This window comes from Megascapheus bottae, chromosome 1, assembly GCF_031878675.1.
Source record: "Megascapheus bottae isolate mThoBot1 chromosome 1, mThoBot2.hap1, whole genome shotgun sequence".
NCBI lineage: Eukaryota > Metazoa > Chordata > Mammalia > Rodentia > Geomyidae > Megascapheus > Megascapheus bottae.
In genome coordinates, this window is record NC_143509.1 from 52,877,523 (window position 1) to 52,895,728 (window position 18,206).

The window sequence follows — 18,206 nt, forward strand, 5'->3', positions numbered from 1 at the left end:
TGGTACTAGAGCCTGACTTCAGGGCCTGGTTGCTATCCCTTAATATTGTCTGTTCACAGCTGGCACTTCACCACTTGAGTCACACCTCCACTTCTCAATTTTTGCTTATTAAGTCTCGAAGATTTTTATGCCTGGGTCACCTTTGAATTGATCTCCGGTCTCAGCCTCCTGAGTAGCTAGGATTACAGGCACAAACCACTGATGGCCAGGATAATTTACTTTACTAGGCGGAAATGCTCTCTTGTAGACTTCTGTTCTTCTTGTTTGTATGGACACAATCAACTGTGAAGATTTCATGAAGCCAGCACAGCACTACACACCCAATGATGTTTACATGACACTGATTATAACAAGGCCCCAGCCAGGAATCAGCACTCCAAAATATGTCAGAATGCTGCTCAAGTGAAAGCACCCAAACCCACAGTTAACTCTTGTCAGTGTAGCTGGATTTCCTGTTGATTTGCTGCTCACTGTTGGTGGTGAGGTCAAGGCCTCTGTGACAGAAGTGGAGGAGCCCCTGAAGGGGCGATCACAGAAGTAAACAGAAGTGCTTGCTTTACAATAAAAGCCATGTGAAATACTGGGAGAAATAAAGTGAGAGATGCTGTGGAGCTTTTCCCCGTTTTGATTGATGTTTTCTTACAATATCAAAGACAGTCATAGCATTAGGAATACTTCATTGAAATTAGTGCAGAAAATGTCCCTTGGATATTTCCTAGCCTTCATTCCAGTTTTTTCCCCTCACTCAAATAATTTTTTAATATGTTATTTGAAACATGGTTTCTTAGGAGTTGAACCAATGAAATACAGCCTAACAGGACTGCTCTCCTCTTATTTGGTAGATTACACATGGATTTTATGTTTATGCATGGTTTTATGCATGCAAATTTAGATGCCCATGTATAATTTCAAAATCAAGTTAGGCTAAATCACACATGATCTGTTTTGCATCCTTTACTCAACAGCATACTATAAGAGTTTCCTGAGGCATTAAATATTTCATTATATGACTGTAGCATTTATCTACTTTCCTATTCAACATTTTAAATTGCTTCCAAGATTTTGTTATTTTTTAAAAAATGTGATAAAATGAAACAATGTAGTTTTTGACTGTCTATAGCCCCCCCAATGTCTCTCCCTCCCCCCCCCCCCGTCTCTGTCTCTGTCTCTGTCTCTCTCTCTCTCTCATTAAGAACTGGAATGACCCTGCTTAGGTTTTTAAACCTGATACACAACAGGCATTCAATAACAGGTAGCTATTAGTGGAAAACCAAGTAATTAAGAGAATAGACCTATTTCCCCTCACCCGGCCTCCCCCACAGAGACCTGGGTGGGTGTGGCACCCTTTCATAAGGGCCTGCTATGGCTGGAGAATGTGAACTAAGGAACATGAGGAGGGATGGGGTTGTTTTTGCTCCCAGGTGCATATGGTCCAGTATCGAGAATGAAATGAAATCTCTAGTTCAAGCAGATTATACCACCACCTCCTCCCTGCACACTCCTGCCACTCAGACACCAGACATGGGGAGTCCTGCAGTAAACATACCTCACTGATGAGTGGCTTCATTTGCAACCTCAGAAAACTGTGATCGGACAGCAAACACTATGAATCATTGTATTCTCAAAGATTATTTATTAGCTGTTCTTAACCCTGGGGGAAAAGATATGGAAAAAGTAAATGCAATTAAAACAAAGTCAAAGGAAAATGTCATAACATTCCTCTCGTGGATTAGGGGAGGCTGTCTCTGCAGTGTCTCAGAACTTGACATTCATTTTCACTAAGGGATAGGGTCTGGCATGTGCCATAGGAAGGTGAAAGGATGACTTTTTTTTTAAATGGAGAGACTGGAATGATTATGAGCCCACAGGGCTCACCCTTTCCAAGCCCACATGGTTGCACTTGTAGACTGCTGGGCCCCTCCTCTTTGAAATGAGTCTCCCTGGATCAGTGGGTAGACTTCATGTTCTTGGTGTGGCTAATCTCTGTCCTTTGCTGGTGGATTTGATTTCTTAGCACAGCCAGGTAACTTGGGAGTTGGCCTGGGTGGATAAGAGAAAAATGGGTTTCTGTGATGTAACTGGGAGATAAATCTGAGAGTGTCACCACAAAGAGAGTGTTGTGTAGGCCCCAGTGAGCTCTTGAGGGGGTGATCTTGAAGCCTACACCAAGCAAGGTGATCACTGCAAGAGGTGGTGCACAGCCTCCTGGGAACATGAGGGCTGATGCTGCTGAAGGAAGGTCTGCACCTGGACGCTGACGCTGCTGGCTGCTCGTTAAAACCCTGGCTCATTCAGCAAGAGTGCATGGAGAGCTGGGCAGTCCTGCTGCTCTTCCTCACAAAGCACAAGCCTAATCGATGTAAGAGAAGAAGAGCTCGTTTTTGAAGGATTTTATTCCTAAGGGTAAGGGCACCATGCTATTTCTTGCCTTCTCTTCAACTGCTGTTTCCAAGCCCACCAGAAGCTATACATGTATTTGTCCTTCGGGAAGCCTGGTGGTCTGGAGGGAATGTTCCTGAGCAGCTGTGATGCATGGGCATGCCTTCTGTCCCTGGCCCTGGTCAGTGACCAGCCAGGTAGGGGGGCGCAGTGCTCCCGTCCCAAAGTCCCTTGGATCCATGCAGACTCTGGAGAAGCTGGCCTGGCCCCAGGTCTGTCCCAAGCCCTTCTCTTCCCCAGGTCCATGGCCCAGAAAGGCAGGTGAGGACTGCCTAGTGCTCAGGGATCGCGGTGTTGCAGTTCCCATGGTAGATCTTCACGTGGCCCTCGCAGCGGAAGTAGGCCTCGAAAACGTTGCTGTAGCCATGGTCCCGCCACCAGGTGCACAGCTGGCGGTTCCAGGTGCAGTCCAGCACGTGGAAGAGCTCTGGATGCTCCATGCCGATCATGGTGAAGAAGTCCTGGTCGCCGAGGTGGCCACGGAAGTGGTACTTCTCGGCCAGCTGCTGCACTCTGGAGGGCTCCAGCAGGCGGCCGTAGAGAGGGGACTGGCGCATGGCCTCCAGGTTCAGCAGCATCACCCCACTGTTGAAGCCAGGTAGCCCCTCAGGCGGAGGGTCCCCAACTCTGGTCTTGGGGTTCTCGTGGCGGAACTGCCAGAACGTGTGTCTGAAAAGGAAGAGATCGGTATTAGCGACTGCTGGCCTCACCTGCTGGGCCTTCGTGACCATCTTCACCTCTGCCTCACAGCAGCAGAAACAAATGCATTCCCGGGCTCTGAATACATCACCTCCAGCAGGAGGAAGCCAGGTCCCCTGACTCCAAGCCCCAGGTTCTTTCCTAACCCCTCCTACTTCAGGATGGGGCTGATAACACCATTGTCATCACCCTCTTCATAGCTGAGTCCTAAAGACAGGATGTGCCAGCCCCTGGACTTGCTCTATTTACTCCTCACAACGGCCTCAAGAGAAGAGTGCTGTATGGGATGACACAGCAGCTAAAGCAAATGATGCACAGGGAGGTTATGAGGTTATGTAATGTGTCCAAAAGTCACACAGCAACACAGACTAGACTCAGCATCTGACCCCAAGGTTCACATTCCTCAGATAGCAATACTGTTAAGTAGAACTTTCTGCCCTAGTTTGGGAGGAGGGAAAACATCTGAATGGTGGCTGGGGAAGACACACATGGAAAGCTCACTTGACTCCACTCTTCTCCAGAACAAACATTTCCTGAGAACCGAAGCCTATCATTTCTGCAGAAATCTCTGGGAAGCTCTGAGCACACACCTTTGAGTGTGGCTGAAAGCAGCTGTGGAGAGTCAAGTAGGATTGTGCTACTTAGGAGGGGATGTGATCTCAACTTCACTCCCTCTTTATCAGAGGTAGAAATCCTGGGCACCAGTGGTTCATATCTGTAGTCTTAGGTCCTCAGAAGGCTGAGATCTGAGGGACTGAGGTTTTTTTGTTTTGTTTTTTTTTTTTTTGTTTTTTTTTTTTTTGTTTTTTTTTTTTTTGTCAGTTGTGGGACTTGAACTGGGCGCTGTCCTTGAGCTCTTTAGCTCAAGGCTAGTGCTCTACCACGTTAGCCACAGTGCCACTTCCGGTTTTAGGGTAGTTATTGGAGATAAGAATCTCAGGGACTTTAATGCCTAGGCTGGCTTTGAACCTTGATCCTCAGATCCAGCCGCCTGAGTAGCTAGGATTACAGGCATGAGCCACCAGTGGCTGGCTGGGACTGAGGTTTTAATCCAAGTAGAGAAGAAAAATTTGACTCAGTCTTCAAAACAGTCAGCAAAGTAGGCCAGGCTGGAGCATGGCTCAGGTGGTAGAATGCCAGTTCAGCAAGCAAGTCAAGCAAATGTGCAAATATGAGCCCCTTAGTTTAAACGCCGGTATGGCCCAAAGAAAAAAGAAATTCAATGGAGGTTGAAGTATATGAGGGCCAGAAGTCCTCCATTCAAATGCCTAGCTTTGGAAGAGGTGGGAAGAAAAATCTAGAAATCTCCCACGGGTGACATGATCAGAGAGCTAACTCCTTTGTTCTTCACCACCTCAGTTAGTATTAAGGTCAGGTGTCTGAAAGAGGTCAGAGGGCTTCTAAACCCATAACCACAGGGCAGCAGGGCACGAGGCAAGGTGCCCTGGAGCCTCAGGGTAGAACACACATGGTCACTAACCAATCTGTTTCCAAGCCTGGCATGTCACCCTCTGGCCTCTCCTAGAGATCCTTCCCCAACCAGTCAGATGACAGGGTCTGAATGGTAAAGTACAAGGTGCAGTGGGAATCAAACCAGAGCCTGGGCACAGGAGCTCTGTGGCAGTGCTGTCCTCCAGTCCCTGCACAAGCTCAGACAGGGGGAATAAATCTTCCCTGAGGTCTCACATATCACAAAGGAAGCGGAGCGTTTGATGCTGGTGAGGGAAAGTGCACCCTGGGGACACTTACAAGGAACATACGGTCTCACTGAGTTCAGCCCAGATCTGGCTGTGTGAATAGAGCAGGGCTCTGGCGCCTGTTCACTGATAACAACCTTTGCAAAAAAAATAAACTCCTAGATCAAACCGAGATGCTGTGGTCTGTCTGCCCAGTGGGATTGCCAGGGTTGGGATGCAGGTGGTAAAAAATTCAAGTTGTAAACCAGCTATGATTCTACCAGACTAATGTCACCATATGTAGTGTATGTGTGTGTGGAGGGAACACACTCCGACTCGGGGAACAGATGCAGATCCTCCGAGAACCTGATTTCCATCATCAAGAGTAAGGACAGCAGTGCTGACCAAGAGGAGGGCTCTGGGAATCAGGGACACAGATGGGAACATTAACTCACCCCCATCTATCCAGCCCACGGATTCCTCCCTTCCCCCATAGAGGGCCCAGAGGAGCTAGCCAGCTGGAGGACAGGCTGTCCAGGCAATGCTGGGAGCTGGGCCGGTAGGACCTCAGGAAGGGAAGACGGAAGATGAGCCTGAGTGATCTGCAGGTCTTTGATGATGGGTGGAGCCAGAGTGCAGGACAAGGGAAGGACATGGGGCTGCCCCCACTGTGCCTGAGGTTTCACTGGAACACTCCAGACCAGAGAGAAGACACGCAGAAAGGGTGTCTGGAAAGCAGACAAACCATTGTCGGTCTCCAACCAGCATAGGAAGACTCCCCAGACTCTTCCCTGTGTGTGACAGAGTGACTAAAGGGTGACCTGCCCCTGATCTTGCTGGGCTTGATGGGGAGGGCCTGAGGCTGAGGACAGAACATTCTCAGGTGGACACAGTAACCAAGGTGCCTCTGGGAACATACCACGGCTTAGTCAGAAGCATCTCATAACAGAAAGAACCAGGGCTAGAGAGCCGCGCACTGGGATGTGAGAGCACACTTCCCCGTGTATCCCCAGAAGCAGAAACAGCCTGACAAGAAACCAGTGTTTTTCAGGCACAAAATGACCCTTCCTTCTGTCCCTAATGAGTCTAACAAAGACAAAGCCCATGTTGGTGTATGGCAGGTTCTCTAGCCTCCCTGGCAGGTGGTTCTCTTGTAGGAGACACAAAGACTTGGGTGGCAGAGAATGACCCTGGGGAAGGGAGAATTGTGATGGAGTGCTATGCACTGGAGCACAGCTATAGGGTGAGCCTCCATTTATCTCCATGCCCTCTCCCCACTCCACAACACAAAACACTACAATGGGAGGGCCTCACCTCAAACTCGCACGGTTGGGCAGGGAATCTGGAAGTACAAGTAGGATGTGCTATAGCCCCTCCGTGGGATGCAAGGAGGAACCTGTTCTTTGTCCCCTTTCTAGCGTCTGGTGGCATCTTCTTCAAGCATCACCTTGAATGTGACTGTCTTCACCTTTCTTGGTTGCCTTCCCTGTGTGTAGGTGTCTCTGAGCCCACACTTCCCTTTTTATGAACTCCCCTGTTATAAATGGATTCTGGGTCACCCTACTCTGTAATAACCCTACCCTAACTAATTATATCTATAATGACCCTTTCCCCCAGAACCCAGGGCCTTAGCATGTAGAGTTTAGGGGGCACAATGCCTCTCCTAACTGTAGCTATGAGCATGGAGGAAAGCAGTGCAGTTCATCTTCACCTTGCTTTCCCTGTACACAGGAGCTAAGGGTGCCAGTGGGGCAGAGACAGCCATTTCCCTGCCCTTGCTGCTCCTGATGGGCAGAAAAAAAATGTGTATATGGTCAATGGGGCTTTGTCCAGGAGGGTGGTAAAGGAGGCAGAAATAGGTGTTTAGAAAACAAAGGGATTCAGATAATTGAGTGCAAGAAGCAGCCTGGGTCAGCCCATGGGGAGATGCCCAAAGTTTATGCAAGAAGATCTCTTCATTCTCAGATGTACACAAACACCAGAAGAACTGGCTGAAAGAAGAACCAGCTGGCTGATCACCTAACAAAGCACCTACGGGGCCAAAGGAGGGAAGAATAAGCAGAACATCCTTCACTCCCCAAAACTGGAGTCAAACAGGGAGATAAGACCCTGTATGGATTGCCACTGCAATTACAGGCTGTAGAGGGGGCCTCTTCTCCAGAGCCTGGACTCTGGAGCTAGGTATGGGGGAATCAAACCTCAGGGTTTGGATTTCTGGCAGTGACCTGGTGAGGGACGTCACTCCTCCATGGGGCTGCAGGGAGAGTTTAGGAGCAGAGCAGTATATGGACTGCGCCCAGGAGGCTCTGGCTGTGATGACAGGACGACTGACAATGCAAATGTCCCTCCCTGCCTGACCAGCTCTCTCCAGGTGTGGCACTTCAGTGACCAGCCCTAGTGCACCTAAACAGCCGCCTGGAGTTTCTGTGTCAACACAGCTTCCTGCTCCAGGAGGCTGGCATGATGTAGGTGACCTACATTGTCTGTCTGGTTGGGCTACAACCAACCCATCTCCACTAGTCCCCAGAAACTGGCATGGTGCCTCCTAAGGACAGCCTCGAGAGCAAGGCCTCTGCCCAGCCATGAGACAGCCTTCTGGAAGGGCATCACTCACTCTGGAAATTCTGCACAGCATGGCACAGCCCCGCCCTGCCATGCCTCTCAGTGTTGGCCTCCCCACAGCTGCAGGCCACCAGGGGCAGGCTCATCTCCTGACTGCCTGGGCATCTCATCTGTTGTCCTCAAGCTGTGAAGACAGTGGGTGGGGACTGGAGAACCCCAATTAACCTCCCGAAAGCTACAGAGCACAGTCAGCTGGGCCAGACTTTGGGAAGGCTGCATGGGAAGGACCTGCAGAGGGACAGGGGGCAGCCGGGCCACTGCAGAGAGGGTGAAGCCAATCACAGCAAGGCCAAGGAAAGGGGACAGCATATGCGGTCCTGAGCAGGTGTCAGCGAGAGTGCTGTCATGGAAAATCAATCCCAGCACATGGTTGATGCACAGCTTAAAGCAGATGTGACCCAGCTCTGGAGAGTTCTGACATTTACTGGTTGGAAAAAGAGGATCCAGGAAAAAAAATGTAAGGTGTTAAGAGTACCCCAGACACCTGTCTCCTATACAGACAACCTGTGTGCTTGCGCTAACTCCTCCCATCAGCTCTGTTGCTGCTATGGGGATCCTGGAGGAGTCGGAGGGCCACAGAAACCTTTCAGCAGACCTTCAGACTCAGTCTAGATGCCTTCAGCCTTCCTTACTCCTCCTCATCCAGTAAGATCTTTAAAAAAAAAATTAGAGGGGCTGGGAGTTTGGCCTAGTGGTACAGTGCTTGCCTAGCATGCATGAAGACCCGGGTTCGATTCCTCGGTACCACATACATAGCAAAACGCCAGAAGTGGTGCTGAGGCTCAAGTGGTAGAGTGCTAGCCTTGAGAAAGTCCAAGGACAGTGCTCAAGCCCTGAGCCCAAGCCCAGGACTGGCAAAAAAAAAAAAAAAATTAGAGAATACTTCATTCGTTTTTGTAATCAAACCCATGCAAATAAGACCTTACATATTTAATGCAGTGTTTACCCCTGTACAAATAGAAAAAAAATAAGCTTAACATTTCTAGACCAATATGGCTATCAATTTCTGTACAATTCCAACTCAATATGGTAAACGGGAATACTTTTTCCAAAGTTGACAGTATAACTAAAGTTTCCAAAAATTCAAATTATATATATATATATATATATATATATATATATATATATATATATATATATATGTGAAGATCAACAATAGCAGTATGTTCTTTTGAAGATCCGGGCCTCCTCTACCTGAGTCCTGGTCCTATTGATTAAAAAAAGCTTTATTTTAACCTCACTGGTGGTAGTACTTTCTGGCAGTCCCAAGATGGTACAGAACTGCAGGCTGGCAAGAGTGCTGGTACATGTGTGCATTCCAACTGCTACTCTGCCTCTCCTCTGATGGAGACAGAATGACACCTCAGTACCTCTCCTAAGTAGATGCCAATCCTACTGGTACTTTCCAAACCCACCCCCACCCCCATTTAAAAGCTGCCTCCCCACCCCCACCATACCCCTGCACCTGCAGTCCAGGCTCGTGTGCCCTTTGCCTACCATCACATTATCTTTCTTTTTGCACCATCTTCCATGGGCACCTTTGCTCCCCCCTTTACCTTGACCACAGGTCATTTGAAGCCTGTCACCATTTGAGCCACACACTAACCTTCCACCACTCCCAGAACGAGTACCCTTGTCCCCTGGAACCTGCTTGTTGAGCCCCTGGGACCCTCTGCATTCCACATGTCATGCTTCCTGGATAGGCAGAGTCTCCTGGATCCTCCAGCCCCCTCTTCAGTATCAACACCCCCAGTACCTCATCACATACTGAGAATTGAACCGCAGCCTGGAAAGCTGTGGCAGATCAGAACTTGGCAGCATGGAAGAGGTGACAGGGACCTTTGGGAGAAGTGGTGACAGAGGCCCGGAAGCACAACACACTGTACTGGGGGTGAGATAGGCATGAAATGCAGCTTCAAAGAGGCTTTTGTAGGCCTGGGAATTAACTAAAAGCTAGGCATCCAGGCCCCCTTCTACCCGTCACATCTGTGCTCCTCAGATCTGGGCCAATCCCTGTTGCAGTCACTTTACAATCACCTTGAGCTCCAGGAAGGAAAGGATTAACTAGTAAGCATCTTGTTACAAAAAGCAAATTGCCTCTGAAACAGGCAGTGCCATCTTACCATCTTGAAGAAAACAGCCAGAAGCTACAGACCATCATCCCAACAAGCCTCCAAAGTTAAAGACAGCTAAAGGTGAACCATACCTGTGATGTGGGAATAGTTTAACTCTACACCGCTTTCTCACTCCCTGCCCCCAGGTCTCCCTATTTAACTAGCATCAATACTCCCTGGGAGGTTATCAGAAATACAGCTTCCAGACAGGAGCCTGCATTTTACTGAGATTCCAGGTGAGCCCGCTCGTATTGCACACAGGGCCTCTGGGAAGGGAGCGCATGACAGCCTGCTATGATGGAGCCTGGGCCTGGCCCATTGCTGTTCCATAAGTGTCTTGCTCTGCTCCTGAGAAACAGGAGACCCTCACTGTTTGTGTCAGGGTGCCTGTCACAATTTTTACCTTGATCAAGACCCATGCCACAGATATATGCAGCTGTCTTGAGATGTCACACGTTTTGCCATGGCCGGGCTAACTTGTGATCACAGGAAGCCCTGTAGCCTCTGTTCCTAGTGTACAACAGCATCTGGCACTGATGTGGAAGGATTGAGTTTAACTGGAGACAGAAGGTTAAATTCCACACACACCTCTCACCCCTGCCTGCCACTTTAGCCCAGGCCCCCTGTCTACTCTCCAGCTTGGAAACATCCCACTATACTTCTCCTTGTGACTTCCAGGACTGGAAGGGCTGTTGGGAGCAGTGAGTCAATTCTGAAGGTGATTCTGCCTTTGTCTTTGCCTGGATGAGCATCCCGCCCCCTAGCCTAAACTCAGGGAAAGCATGGGTTTGAGTTGTGTGTCCAATTCTTCAAGCTTCTGCATCTTGCATATAATAAAAGCAAGGTTGTTGAAAGGATTTCATGAGCTAATGCAGGTAAAATGCACAACATGCCAGATGAGATCATGGCAGCCACCGATGGCATCAGGTTCAGTGAGAAGCAGAGTAGATGCCAAACCCACGTACTTCCTCCTGTCATCTGAGCAGCTATAGGCTCTAAAACTGACCTTGGCCTGTAGGATCCTGGGGCCTTAGTTCCTGAAGCTGAAAGCTTCCAGTTTCTCTGCCAGGACCAAGAATTTCCAGCACAAGGCTTGTAGGGGTAAACTGAATACCACAACTACCAAACATCAGAGATCAGTCTCTCCTTTCCTTGAATCCCCATGTGTGGGTGAATACAGCTCAAGGTTTTGTTAGTTTGTTTCCCCAAACCCATTAGTATTTGTTGACAAAGCCCCCTCAACCTATCCAGCACTGGGAGGTGGGAGGTCTCCAAGGCTGAGCACCTCGCCTGTGTTGGTGAGTCCAGGAGCACACTGGGGGGAGTGCTGTCCTCCCTCTGACTCTTTAATCTTGTCCCTAGTATCTGCACGACAGGTTTCAGGATATACAGGTGAGACGTCCTCATTTTCTGCCTGCCTGCTTCCTTCCCTGTGATCTCATCGGGTGGTCACTGACACCTGCCCTTTCTTACCCTTGGTGACAATGTCTGAGTGGGAAAGAAGCAAAGCAGGAAGAGTTGCCTGCCTCCAGGAGCTTCCTTCTTCAGTTTTTTCAGCATAAAACCACGTGGGAGTGGCAGTCCAGACAGGAGTCCTCTCCTGAGCTTCCCTCAGCCAAGGGGCACCTACTCTGCCAACCAGGACCTAGCTTCAGGCAAGATGCTTAGTCTTCCTTCACAGGGGCTCTACTTGGGTTGCTCAGCAGTTTCCTGACCAGAGGCCAGGCTCATTCAGACACCCAACTCTGGGTCTCATTCTCCCACGTGTACAAGGAATGGTCTTCCGAGCCTCCTAGCACACATGTGCTGTAGTTCTGTGCCACTCACCACTGGGGCTATGTCAGTGATAGGACCGTGGGCTCTCCTGTCCATGTGTACATTCTCCAAGCATAGATCTGGGCAAGGAAGGTCACGGGCTGGCCTTCAAAGCCCATTTACCCGCCACTCTTTTTCCAGATGGTAAAAGGGAAAACTACCCTTCCTTGCTCCTGACGTTGACCAGCTTCATCCTCACTCAGGCCCACAGGGCCCAGAGCTCTTCCTCTGCCTTTTTCCTCTGTGAGTTGACATGCCAAGGAGATTTTTTTTCCCTTCTAAATTGTGCTCCTTAGCTTCTCAGATGTTCCATTCTGCTTGAGTATCCTCTTCAGGGCTTCCAGGTGATTCTCCTGGATCTTTGATGTGCCCGCAGTACTCCTCATGAAGCAGGTGAGGCTCCTCCTGGACTCTCTTCACCTGCAATGTGGTCATGTGTGCTGGGTCTGCCTGCAGTTGCAGAGCACATACTAGAGAAAGCCAGGCCTCTGAATATATACCAGCACTTCTCAGCTCTATCCAGAGGGACTGTGGCCTGGGATCAACCAGCATAGTCAACAGAGATGGGAGTGAAAGTGCAGAATGGAATTTAAAAAACCTAGATAAAAGGTGGCATTAAAATTAGATGCTGGCTCAATCCATTCCATGAGGAAAGAGAACTCGCCCCAGGCAGCATGGGTTCTCCTGGATATTAGCCTACGAGTCTTTCTTGGCCTGTGCAGGGGTGGCGACCTTCCTTTCTCTGAGCTGGATGTCCTCTGTCTTCCTTCTTGTAGTGGGTCTGCTGGGGGCTGCTGAGTGAGGAATGCACACTCTGTGTGCTTCCCTTGACCGGAGAGCACCTGCAGGCAGCCCATGCTCCTTGGACATTCATCCCCACATGCCCTGGTGTTATTAAACAAAAGTCTGACCCACTCCCTCAAGGACCAAGTCTGTTTCCCACTCTACAGAACCTATGGAATTCCCTCCCTCCAGGACAGGCCAGGGTATTAGAAGGGCAGGGCTCTCCACACTCGTCTTTCCTCCTCTCAGATCTTGGCCCCAAGAAAAGTCATGAAGAAAACCAAAGGTAAACATACCTTGGGTAGGAGGCAAAGAAGAAGAGAAGCAGACCTCAGAGAGGTCCTATATCACAAGCAGATCCATGTTCTCCTTCAGCCTCTGGGCTCTCTTTTCCTGGCAGAGCCTCCTAACTTCTCAGAGAAGTCTAGCCCCTTACCAAGAATCAACAGGTGCCAGCTGCACACACAGGCCAACGTTGCCATACCAGACCTTCTTGACTCTTGTCCTGGCAAATAAGAAAATGGCCAACTCATCCCCAATCTTATACAGCTGGACACTGGTGGGATCTTGAGAAACTACTAAGCCAAGTTCTTTAGTCTCATAGCTAGGAGCTTCTACAGAAGAGCACTACCTCCAGGCTGCCTTGGTTTCTGGATGACAGAACTTGAAGCCCTGGAGGACTGATTCTTCACCCTGTCCAGCCTGCTTCCTTCCCAGTCTTACCATTGGCTCTTCCAATGGAGAACCAAGTCTGCATTGTGTGTTCTGCACACTGGGAGCTATCTGCTGCGGCCTTTCTGAATGGAGACTCCTACTTCTCCCCCAGTGCTCCTCAGAGCCTCAGCTCTAGTCTCCTGACACCTCAGGTGTGTTCAGTGACTCCTCCAGCCTCCACTCCTTGCTTGGTTTCTCTTGTTAGGAGCTGCTCCTGAAGAACACTGTTTCTCCAACTTCAACTTGCCGGTGACATGTGTGTGGGATGGGTTACAATGAAGATGGGATGACGAGCTCCCAGCCAGGCTGAGGTTGCTGGCTCATACCCCATTTCTGCACAGCGAGAGAGAAAGTTGAGGGAAGGGGGTTTCTGCGTCAGTGAACGTGTGCCCGGCTCCCAGCTCCACTACTAATACTACATCTCCAAAGGGTGGTGAGGGCTTGAGGCAAGGGGCTCGGGTGACAGCCAAGGGCTGTCTTCCTTTCCTTCACTTTGCTTCCTGAGGGAATAGGGAGCATGCGCTTAGGAAGACTGGCAGAGAAGGAGTGAAGAATGGTGAGAAGATGGAGGGTGGAGATCTTCTCTCTCCTCCTTCCCTTCTTCCTTCTTCCTCCCGGGCTAGTACTGTTGTGGCACTGTGCCCCATACAGTCCGGAGGGAAAGGGTGAGGCCCATCTCTTAGACCAAAGGACTAAGATCAGATGAAACATGTAGTTCTGAGTGCGGAGGTGATGGAAAGGGCCGCTCACATCATGGCAGAGAGCACACCTACAACGAGCATGAGCCATGATGCCGGATAACTCTTGGAAAGAACCAGACAGAGAAGAGGGCCTATGGAAAGGCCAAAAAGCCCGGGGTCTATGATGTCCTGTCCTTCTGTGGGAGGGGACAGCCTACCCTGACAACTTCTGACTGAGTCTGATTCTCAGGGCAAGTTAGCAATTCAACAGAAGTGAACTAGGTGCTATTCAGGTCTGGCTGGGAAAATACCCTTTAGTAAAATGTTCCTCCCTTGCTCCTTTTCCAAGCCTATAGAAACTTCAGAGATATCGCTTAATCCTAGGTAGAGGCAAGGGGCCAAGGCAAGCCAGTTCAAGACATGATATCTAACAGTGTACCCTCTAGGGTCTAAAGCAAAGGCAACAGAAATGACCTGAATCTTCTTTACCTCTCAGCACAGACAAAACCCAACTCCTTTGATCTTACCCAGAATGTTGTTTCAATGTATGATTAGAAAATACAATCTGAGCCGTAAACCACCCAGAGGACACCTCGGACATGGTCTTGGGCCATGCACGAAGTGGAGGGATACATGGGGCCAGGAAGAGAACACACATGAGTGACGGTAGTGAGGAAGATAGCACTCAGAGGGCCTGGAGCAGGGAGAAATGGCGTGCGAACTCTGCCACCACATTCTTTCATGGTGCATTCACCAATGCATACACATGCAGGTACACACAAGTGTGCATATCCAGAGATACATGTACAAATGAACAGACATATGCACACACACCATAACACATAGACACACTTCCTCTACCTGTGGGAAGCTTGAATTCAGCTTCCCATTCAGAGTCCAAATTCCTTCAGATAGAAGGGCACAGTTATGAGAAGCCATCCCTCCTACTCCACCCTGCTAAGATTTCACACAGAGATTTATACCTGCAGAACGGGGGTGTCTTGTGACTGGTAACTGAAATCAGAGCACAGAAACAAGCTTGGTTTTCACAGAGGATAGTTTTTCTCCTGTGGGTTTTAAAAAATGAGAATCTTGATTGAAAATGTAGGTACCCACATCAACAGAAAAGGCCACTGGGTGCCCTGAACTCTGGTGGAATGTGAGGATCTTTTGCTGGAGGTTAGAAAGAATCTAGTCGCGTGATTTATTTTCAGACTTCAAAAAGAAAAAGAAGTAAAAATGCCAAGACTGTGCTATAGATTTTGTGATTTCTTTTTTTTAACCTCTCCAGACCCCCAAGAAGAGCTCTCTTGGCACCTGCTGTCTGGACACCCCATTTCTGTTGTTTTGAACAAAAGAAGAAGGAAATGCAGGCAGGTTGGATTTTATCTGCCCCTAGCCCTGGCGGGGGGAGTTCAGTCCACTATACAGGATCCGTGGTATCATGAAGTTGGGATGGCCCTTGAATCCAGCAGCCTTAGTGCTGTGCTTTTTCTGATGTAATTACATGCACATATGTACATAATGCAATAATAGGGGTAAACATCAGAAATACTACACATCAGTGACTTCATACACAATTTATATGAATCATTCCATTTTGTCCTCACAAAAACCTGGTGAAGTAGGTAGCAAAAACCGCAGTGATTACATGAAACATGTAGAGAGCACCGTGTACAAGCACTATTGTACGTGTTTACACACTTGAACTCACTCTACACAAGACTGGAACGTGGTTACTATATAATCCCCAATTTTATAGGTGAGGAAGCTGCTTGCAGAAGTGAGGAATTCAGTCACAGCCTCCCTTCACAGTACTGGGTACCCCTGCTTCTCAGGACATGGAGAGGGTCCCAGGAAGACTGGACAAGACAGACCCAATCCTGGACTTCTGCTCTGAGATGGCACAGCGGTCTCTGATTCATGAGGAGAGGTGCGGGGGCTATGGGAAAAGACCTTTGTAATATATCATACATAAACAGAAATCAGCTCAACAGAAAAAAAAAAGCTTCTAACCAAATGTTCAAATAGAAAAAGGAGTTGAGTAAAGCCCACAGTGAGGGCAGCTTTAGTGATGAGCAAGGAAGGAAGTCTCACAGATTCAGTGTCCAGGAGGAGTGCTGAGGAGCAAAGATACAGAGGAGATAAATATCACATGATTGTACACATACCAACTACCTAGATAACAGGCAATTAATAGACAAAGAAAGTAGCCCAGAAGATGCCAGGGGCTGGAGAGGGAGAATGGCGAGCTCAATGGTACACTTTCTTTTTGGGTATTTTGAAGACAGACAAGGGTGATGGTTGTATAATACTGTGAATGAAATGCCATTGGCTGTAACTGAAAAGTAGCTCCATGATCAATTTATTTTATATATCTGAGAAATATTTTTTTGTGGGTCATGGGGCTTGAATTTGGCCTGGGCACTGTCCCTGAGCTCTTCAGCTCAAGGCTACTTAGAGATAAGAGTCTCGGGGTCTTTAGTGCCCCAACTGGCTTTGAACCTTGATCTTCAGATCTCAGAGTAGCTAGGATTACAGGCTTGCTGGAGCCACTGCGCCCAGCCCTAAGCAATATTTTTAAGTGGCAGAGGAGAAGTCATTGGACGCTAGACACCCCGAGGTCTCAGGGGACCTCCTGTGCACAGGTTGCTTCTCTCAGGTCTCATAGTCAAGCCCTTGAACCTCACCACAGAAAGACGGCTGCAAAACCTCACTCTTGGCCACATTCCCAGCACCATGTGCTCGTGGGCTCCTCCCCAGCTTCCCTGGCTCAGTCTGAACACTGTGAAGCCAGTGGCCCCCTGCAGTGTGCCCCAGGCCATGGTGCCCTGCTGACAGTGGGACATCTGCACTTGTGTGAGGCCACCTTGTCTGCCACCTTCCTATTTCAGGCACACATAGTTCACCAGTCACCTTGGACCTGTTTTCCAGGGCTGGGACACCAAAAGGAGACTATGGCAGCAGCATCCTGCCTGATCAACATGGAATGTTTCAAGGGTCCCCGCCCCCCAGAACACAAGGGCCAAGGCAGGTTCTCAAACAGCATAGCTTCCTATTCTATGGAAAACGGTCCATTTCTTTCTCCAAGACACTAACAGAAAATCAAAACAAAACAAAAAAACCCAAATATGCAGGCTGGGAATGTGGCTTAGTGGTAGAGTGCTTGCTTAGCATGCATGAAGACCCAGGTTCAATTCCTCGGTACCACATAGTCAGAAAAAGCCAGAAGTGGTGCTGTGACTCAAGTGGTAGAATGCTAGCCTTGAGCAAAAGAAGCTCAGAGACAGTGCTCAGGCCCTAGGTACAAGCCCCAGGACTGGCAAAACAACAACAACAAACCAAAATAACAGCTCCAAGGGCTGGGAGTGTGGCTTAGTGGTAGAGTGCTCACTTAGCATGCACAAAGACCTGGGTTCGATTCTCAGTACCACATACATAGGAAAAGCTGGATGTGGTGCTGTGGCTCAAGTGGTAGAGCTCTAGCCTTCAGAAAACCCATGGACAGTGCTCAGGCCTCGAGTTCAGTCCCCAGGACTGGCAATAAAACCAAAACAAAACACCAGCTCCATGTACAAAGCAGACCCTGGTACAGTGCACAGACTCACATCTGGGGTAACAGCGAGGTCTGCACTCATCACCACCCAGGCTCCACACCACAGGGGCATATCTGGCATGTACTGACAAAGGGCCACTGAGCCCAGCGAGGTCATCTGGGGCCTGCACTATGAGCCCAGAAGCAGTCAGTTCTGCAGGAAGTGCCATCCACTATTTACAATGAAGTCGTGACAAGCCCTTGTCTCTGCGTGACTCAGGAAAGACAGAAGCATGTGATGGAGCACTCAGTGCTGAACTGTATTTGAAATCTTGGTCAGAGCAAAGGTTCCTAAGATGTGCTCAACAGTGTAGCTTTGGTTAAATACTCAGGATTTGTTTCTTGGTGAGCATAAACAGAAGAAGGAAGGAAGGAAAAAGTATCTTCCTGTCTTATTAAAACATGAAAACAAATTCATGTAAGCACAAAAACTTAGCATAGAAGAAAGGGTGGAAGTTGGGAATGTGGAAATCCCACTCCCCACCTTGATTCTGCTGAGACTGTGACTGTGAAAAAAATCTCCAGCGCAGCAGTGCTCTCACATCTCCCCCTCGGGGCCATGGCGCCATTTGTGGGCTGGGATAGCTTCTTACCATTCCCTTATTTATCTCCAGGCTAGGCACATGCATGAGAAAAGGTGGCCTTTTGAGAATGGAAGTGAATTGAGGTTCTGCATTTTGACTGCCAAGAAAACCAAATGGTGTGATTTGGTCCAGACATGGGTAGGGCCTGGCTCTGGTTCTGGACTAAAGACAGTTGTCTTTGGTCTTCTCCCCTGCCATCCTGGTGAGGCCATGCATCTCCTTACCTACAGGTGGAACTCCAACTCCTCATCTGCACACAGGAGACATTTCTAGATCTGGGCTGTGTTCTGACCACCTTCATCCTCTTCTCTCCCCTGTGTTTTACCCAGACCAGAGTTCCCGAGGTCTCTGCGTGGACCACCCTCACCAACTCTCCTGACTGCTGGCTCCCTCCCTGTCTAGTAGAGAACTACTCTTTTTTAAATTTAATGTTTTATTTGTTATAAAGGTAATTTACAAAGAGGTTACAGTTCCATTAAGAGTAC

The 18,206-nt window shown here is 48.9% G+C and overlaps 1 protein-coding gene across 1 annotated transcript in view; it reads right to left on the minus strand.

Moving 5' to 3' along the window:
* Positions 1–1,359: 1,359 nt before the first annotated feature.
* The window catches only part of Xxylt1 (xyloside xylosyltransferase 1), a 123,518-nt gene continuing 106,671 nt past the window's right edge, over positions 1,360–18,206 (minus strand). The window contains exon 4 of the mRNA XM_090344094.1: positions 1,360–3,108. Within this exon, the coding sequence (XP_090200220.1) occupies positions 2,712–3,108 (397 nt within the window). The 3' untranslated portion in view covers positions 1,360–2,711. The remainder of the gene's footprint in view (positions 3,109–18,206) is intronic.